The 7,589-nt window shown below is 37.7% G+C and overlaps 1 protein-coding gene and 1 pseudogene across 1 annotated transcript in view; one reads left to right on the forward strand and one right to left on the reverse strand.

Moving 5' to 3' along the window:
- The window catches only part of LOC101571594 (E3 ISG15--protein ligase HERC5-like), a 68,554-nt gene that overhangs the window by 36,814 nt on the left and 24,151 nt on the right, over positions 1-7,589 (reverse strand). The window contains exons 9-12 of the mRNA XM_023706839.1: positions 6,562-6,638; positions 5,529-5,632; positions 3,902-3,961; positions 1,059-1,152 (exon numbers count right to left, since the gene is read on the reverse strand). Of these exons, the coding sequence (XP_023562607.1) occupies positions 1,059-1,152; positions 3,902-3,961; positions 5,529-5,632; positions 6,562-6,638 (335 nt within the window). The remainder of the gene's footprint in view (positions 1-1,058; positions 1,153-3,901; positions 3,962-5,528; positions 5,633-6,561; positions 6,639-7,589) is intronic.
- Positions 7,016-7,589, forward strand: part of LOC105741041 — a 2,956-nt pseudogene continuing 2,382 nt past the window's right edge.

Below are 7,589 nucleotides of genomic sequence, written 5' to 3' on the forward strand. Positions count from 1 at the left end.
AAAAAAAGAACTTTGGGAAATTAGCTCCCAGGGGCAAAGGCTTCATGAACAAAATTACTAGTAGTACACTTATGAAGGAGCTTCAAGAGAAACTACTTACCTATTTTCTATGTGGTAAAGTAAAAATACAGTAATGAGTATGAGAAAGTAGGCCCTCATTGGACACCAGCTGTGCTGGCACCTTCATCTTGAACTTCCCAGCCTCCAGAATTGTGAAAAATAAGTAATATTACTCACCTGAAGCATGCACCCTGCCCCAGCCTAATTTCCACTGATTATAAAACACCAGACTATGGTACTCTGCTACAACAGTCTCAGCACTAAGAAATCCTGGTTATTCATCTATTGTTAATTCAACTCCCTTCCCATTTAACACATAAACAAGTAGAGGAAATGTTCTGCTTCCTGCATAACCCAGAATCTTTCTTTATAAATTTATCTCCCTAAAGGAAACCTGAATTGTATATAAATTAAATTGACTCAAAGATGAGACAGAATGAATCAGTAGCAGAGATTCATCTTGAATACATTTGAAGTAGCAATCCCCTGATCTAAGACAGTGTACATTTTTCATGCATTGTGCTAGAGCCTATTTACCTCCCCAGGACTGCTTTTCTAGGACTGAAGATAAAAATACTGTATCCATTGTATATTTAGTAAGAAAATAATGCCAGCACTTACCATAGTGTCTGCAACCCAGTGATTTCATAGTGAACACCAGGCCCCATTTTATCCCTAATCACAGTACTCTACTACTAGATTTTCTTTTCTTTTCTTAACATATTTGGTTGTTACAGGGTCTCACTATGCAGCTCTGACTCACAGTGATCCTCCTGTTTTCAGCCTCCCTGGCACTGCAATTAAAGGCATTCATCACCGCGCCTGGACTCTGTGGCCCACTCAGCCCACCCTGTGGATGGGGCTGGCAGACACTTTAGTCCACTGAGCTGTCTCACTGGCCCTTACCACTAGGTTTTCAAAATACACAACTGCACTCATGTTTGTTTCTGTAAAAATAAAAGATGCTATTGTTTTACTTCTGAAGTATTGGTTATTACCACGGAAGAAATCTGTTCCTTTTCTGTTAACTTCTTGAAGGTCTCTCTTGCCATCTGTAAATCCACATCAATTGAAATTGTTTCTCCAGTTCCTCTTGAAATACAAGAATTGGTGAAAGGCCACAGAAACAGAAAAAGATATTTTACAATTTGATGTGTTATCATTGTTTTAGCTTACCACATATAAAATATAAGCAAGAGAAAAATATGGAAGTTTTACTGAAATTACTTGTACATGACGAGTTTCTTTTGTGAACTCTTTATTTTTATTTTTATTTTTTTTTCCAGAACCAGGGATTGAACTCAGGCCCTTGTGCTTGCCAGGCAAACACGTATTCTACTGAGCCATCTCCCTGGCCCCCATGAACTCTTTAATGTTAAATTATTTCAAGATTATAAATTAAAATACAATGTGACTATATATTGTACAGATTTTGTAATTATTTCATGGCATGACAAAATTAGTGGTGTTTTTCCTTGCCCATAAATGGTATACTTTCTAAGTGTAATAAGTTTCTAAGGACAGTTTCAGACCATGTTTTACTTCAGTAATCTCTGATACCACCCTTCTTACCTTACTTTACTCATTGTGTTTATATTTTTACTCATTTTATGTTTTATTTTCTGTGTCAGAGAATTTTTCTTTTTTAAGGAAAAAAAAAGATAAACATAACAATGAAACCAAGTTTCAAAACAGATTAGACAGTTACAATAGTGAACACATTGCATATAGTCTTCCTAGGAGATATTCAGAGTAGAAGACATAGGCATGATATCTTGTCCATACAATATTGGCACTAAACTTTCTTTCTAAAGAACTAAGAGAAATTAACTATGCAACTCTCTGAACTATCTTGTGTACCCATATGTTTTTTTTCCTTTTCCCTTACATGGAGATTTTTATAAGAAAGTGACGTCTAAAGAAATGACCAATGCATAATACTTTTATACATTTTAAACAAATATCAAAACCAAAACAACCCAATAAATTTGTAAAGAAATAGTAGAACACATGGATTTCTGGACTAGGGTGATAATCTAGAGATGTTACCAATAGTGGTATGGGAGTGTTCGAGCTAGTAGAAGATAAGGGTTATGCCCATGAATTTACTTATTCATCTTTTTTACAGTTTTACTTACCAGTCTCTGGTAGTTAAAAGTTAATTTCTAATTTTTCTGCCTTTCCTAAAACCTCTTTATGGCTTGTTGCATGTAAGGGGAAAAACTGGGTAATGGCCTTTGCTGAAGTTATATTTCCCTGGGTGTGTCAGCTTGCAGTGAAATACCAGCTTAGCATGTTTTGAGCTAGCAATTAAGAAGTTATCCCTAATTCTGAAGAAATATGACCATTTCTTCAAGTTGCATGAACTAAAAGTAGGGACCAAAAGAAAGGGAGCAAATTCTTGTATTCTAATAAGAGCATTATTACTGGAAAGTGTGTTTTACAAGATTTTTTTGCTGATCTGAACAGATTTACTGCCTGAAAATAGACACATTCTGTGAACATATAGTGTCTAAAATTAGCGTTTCAAATTACCTTAAAATAAATATCAAATAAATATTTAGGGAAAAAGTATAAAGTAATTCTTAGTAATTTAAAAATTCACTAGGGGAAGGGGTATAGCTCAGTGATAGAGGACATGCTTTGCAAGCATGAGGTAGAGGATTTGATCCCTAGCACCACAAAAATCAATAATTACAGGGCCGGCCAAATAGCTCAGAGGATTAAAGTGCCTGCAAGCAGGCACAGGGGCTGGGGGCCTGCCGTGATGGCCCCACCCCCAGGGTGTGCTAAGAGGGCCATTGAGACTGGGCCTGGTAGTGCACACCTGTAATCTCAGCACTTGGGGGGCTGCAAACAGGAGAATCACTATGAATCTGATCTAGTAGTGAGACCCTGAACACCCTGTAGATCCTTCCCTAAAAAATACAAAAATAAATAAAAAATAAGTAAATAATTACAATTTAAAAGAGATCCTTATTACCTATCCATAGGAAAATGGTTATATATATTAAGCTATAACCTCCCCATGGAACATAATACAGCCATTCACATGTTAAAGAATATACTAAATAATGGGAATCTGAACAAAATGAAAAAGTCAAAAATATTAAGAACAAAACAACATATAGCTGGGGATATAGTTCAGTGGTACCGCACCTGTTGGGCAAGTGCAAGGTTGTGAGTTTGATTTCCAATACTCTAAAACATATAAAGCAATATAATCTCTTGTGTGTTTGTATGTATATTTACATGTTTCTAACTACTAGGTTTTTTTTCTCTTTTTGAGAAAATCTTTACTTTCTCTTTATGTCTCAATGCCTGGTTGGTATTATGTTTATTGTTAATGTTTTCCACTAGTGAAGATTGAACCTGGGACCTGGAATAACCTATGCAAGTTGTCTGCCACTGAGTTACATCTCCAGCCCTCTTAATTATATAAAATTTGACATGAAGTCTTTTAAAATTACCTTGAATTTGCCATCATCCTGTATTAGCTTCACAATACTTTGGAATATACTCCTATTACTTGCAAATTGAATTGGTATTACTGTTAGTGATGGATAACAGATACTTTTCACTTTTTTGTGGGTATCTTTTGTGTATATGTGTCATGAGCCTGGCACATGCTATATAAGTAATTTACCACTCAGCCAAATACCTGTCTCTATACATTTCTGGCATTTTATAAGGCAAGTAGGTATTACTATTTGTTGAAAAAAGGGAAGTAATTTATAAAGAGATAAACACATAAGTTTTCATTCCTTGAGCCATTCTCTATTTGCTTTTACAATAGTTTATATATTAATTATATGTAAATGAAAGTTACTTTATTTATTACCTTTCCACTAAGAAACTTCTAGTCAGACAAGCAGGAGATGAAAAAATTTCTTGGATTTCTCTACATTAGGAACAAGACAGTGAGTTAAACCAAATTATACAAATGTCTCTTATAGAATAAGTCATGATAAATAAAACCATAATTTTCTTCCCAATTTATCCCTCATCTAGTGTTTGTCTATTACCTTGGCATCTAAGCATGCTGTTTCCTCAATCACAAATGTCAGTGGCAAACATGGAAATAGAAAGGTACAAACTGAAGCCTCAGACAAAGAGCAAAAGGCCTGATGTGGGGTCAGAACTTTGCAGGACAAATAAAATATTCCTATCCTACCAAATCTTGCCAGCTCTACTGATGACTACTGTGCCACTCTACTGAAGTGTCAGGAACATATATAACTTAAAGAAATCTTGTAATTGCACAAATACTTCATCATTTCTACTCTGCATATTACAGAATAACTATTTTGTATAAATATTTTCTAGAATAAGAAAGCCAGAGCTAAAATTTCTACCAGAAAGATCCTTCATAGAGGAAGCACAATCTATAGACCATAGATTCTAAGTGGAATACTCTGTTCATTGCAACCCTGGGTTGCACAAAATGGTAGTTCCAAGGTGAAAGGGAGATGGGAAATGCCAAAGAATGTTTCCTGCTTAGAATCACAGTATATGGAAACACACTCAAGACCTGGGAATCCTACAGCATAGAAAGTTGTGCTCATGTAGCTTACAGATGAGCTATGATGATTAATTTTAGGTGTCAACTATGGTTATGGTAGTACTATGGTACTCATATCTAAACCATTATTTCAAGTGTTTCAGTAAAGATATTTTAAAGGTATGATTAATATTTAAATCAACAGCCTTATATAAACCACTCTTAAGGCCTGTGTCTAGTTGTCTCCCTAAATTCCCTTGTAGCTGCTGGGGCAAGTTTCTAAACTTTGTAATTAATTCATGACCCAAAACTGGGATTATGGAAGTGAGTGCTACACTTGCCCTGAGGTAGATAATCTGCATAAAAATATAAGGAGGACAAAGAGGCTAGCTAGCTGCTGCAGCCATGGCTCTTCCCTTTGCTCTTAGCTGTTTTCCACAGACTGGAATGGCTGGCCACCCTGTGCCTTGTGTGACTCTGTCTTGGAGCCAGCTGAATATGGACCAAAACCTCTACTGAGATAAATAAAACTCTCCTTCCTTAATTTTGGATGTCGGATATTTTGTGCCAACAATGAGAGAATAACTGAGACAAACATATTATCTCTCAATGTGTAGAGCAAAGCATCATCCAGTCAGTTGAGGGCCTTGAAAGAATGTGCTACTCAAGAAAAAGGCATTCCTCTGGACTCAGGCTATAACTTCAGCTCTTTCCTAGGTTTCTATCCTGTGGACCCACATTTTAGACTTTGACTTGCCAACTCCACAATTACATGAGCTGATTTCTTAAGATACAGTCTCTTTCAACAGGTGGACAGCTACAGATAAAAAGCCTATTGGTTCAGTCTGGAAAACCCCAACTAATATGCTAGAAGATCAGAGAATCTCACCTCTCTGTATTGTGCAGAACCAGTTTGGGAAATGCTGCTTTAAAGAAAAGCATGATCAGACACATAGCATGTACATACCTTTTGGTATTTTGCCACTGTTTAGTTCCCACATCATCAATCCATCTCTTTACAGTCCCTTCATTCAGTGTAAGAATTTTCCTCCTCAGATTAACGTAGGAGTTCTGTAAGCAAACAAAAAAGTAAAATACGGGGCTGGTGAGATGGCTCAGTGGTCTAAAGCACCTACTTGGAACAAGCTTAGCAAACCACAGGGACCATGGTTCAATCCCCCAGCACCACATGCCAGCCCGCCCCGCCCCCTGGTGGGCTGAGCTGGCCACACACACACACACACACACACACACACACACACATAATAAATAAATAAATGTAAAAAAAATTTAAAAAAAAAGTAAAATACAAACATTTCAACATGTGAAATATGGACACTTAAGTTTTAGCACATTCTAAAATCAGAGGATAATACTTTTTTTTTTTTTTGGTCTCTTTTCAGATAAGGTCAATAATGTCCAGACTGATATTCATCTCTTGAGCTTAACTGATTGTGCCTCAGCCTCAAGTTCTTGGATTATAGGCATGTGCCACTATCTCTGGATGATCTTTAAATATGGGTAATATAGCCTGGGGTTAACACAAAGCAAGTAACTCTGAGAGTCTCACTTGGTACTTTATAGAAGTACAATCAGATAAAACTGAACAACAGATAGTCCTGAGGGCAAGACTCTAAAAGGGTAAAGAAGAGAACCTAATTTCCCTCAGTGAAGTAGGCCAAAGAAGCTGAAGACTGATTATTGCTGTATAAATCTGTCAACCTATTAACTCACTAGGATACTGAACGATACTATTTTTGGCCAGAAGTCTTCAAAAGGTAGGTAAGGAAATCACACTGATAAAACACTCAACAGGAAAATCTGTTTTTTGTAGGTTAAAATAATGTAACTTAGACAATAAGGAATTTATAATGTCTAGCTTTTCCCGAAAAAATCAACCTAGTAACCTGATAATTTTGTAGTTTAGCAAATCTGGATTTTAGAATCTTTTATTTTGTTTCAAGTACCAAGTTACAGAACATGTAGAGATTTATTTTTACCTCTTTATTCATCCAGAGCAAAATGCTTTGATTCCCTCCAGCAATCATTATCAACTCTTTTCCTAAGTGATGGCTTTCTGAAAGGATACACACAAAATATAAATATACAAGGCCATTTGGTGTGAAGTTTTACACGTAATTTAAATAATTTTTGATTGCTAAATATGGTCACTTTATCTTTGTAATAGACACAGAGAAAATTTCCCAGCATTAGGAATTAGAGATACACGTACTGTATATCAGAAGTCCAGTTGGGTTCCTAAGGCTATCAAGTGGCATCAGTTTAATATACATAATATAAATATATGATACAAATATTTCATTAGTTGTTGTTTAGCTTAATTCAGGTTTAATAACTAAAATCTATAATCGAAAGATTTAACTAATGATTGTGAAGAATATAACTTTATAAGGACTTAAAGATGAAATACAAACTGGTTAAAGAAGCAATTTCATGAGGCGGCGGCGGCTCGGGGAGAGAGCAGCGAGCTGGAGCGCGGAGCGCGAGTGAGGGAGCTGAACCCCTGCCCGCTCGCTGCGGCCGCCGCCTCCCCTCCGCGAGCAGGAGCCCCGGCCAGCCTGCACGCCGCCCCCGCCCCTCCCTGAAGGTCTGGCCTCCAGGGCTGAGCGAGCGCGAGCGCGAGGGGAGGGCGAGCGAGCTGCGCGGGAGGAGGCGGCCGAGGGAGCGGGCGCCCGCGCGTGCGGCCTGAGGGAAGCCGCCCGCCCGCCCCCTTCGCCTTCCCTTCGCCTTCCCTTCTCTCCCCCTCCCGCTTCCCCGACCGCGGAGCAGCACCACGTCGGCGCCGGCGGCTGAAGTCGGTAAAAAGGAGCTCAACTCCAACCACGACGGGGCCCATGAGACCTCAGAAAAAAGAGCAACAAGCAGCAATTGAACACATCGATGAAGTACAACATGAAATAGACAGACTTAATGAACAAGCCAGTGAAGAAATACTGAAAATAGAACAGAAATATAGCAAACTCCGCCATTTTTTTATTTTATTTTATTTTTTTGAGAAATAAATGAG

The sequence above is a fragment of the Octodon degus genome, unplaced genomic scaffold (assembly GCF_000260255.1).
Source record: "Octodon degus isolate 3935 unplaced genomic scaffold, OctDeg1.0 scaffold00272, whole genome shotgun sequence".
In the NCBI taxonomy this organism is placed as follows: Eukaryota; Metazoa; Chordata; class Mammalia; order Rodentia; family Octodontidae; genus Octodon; species Octodon degus.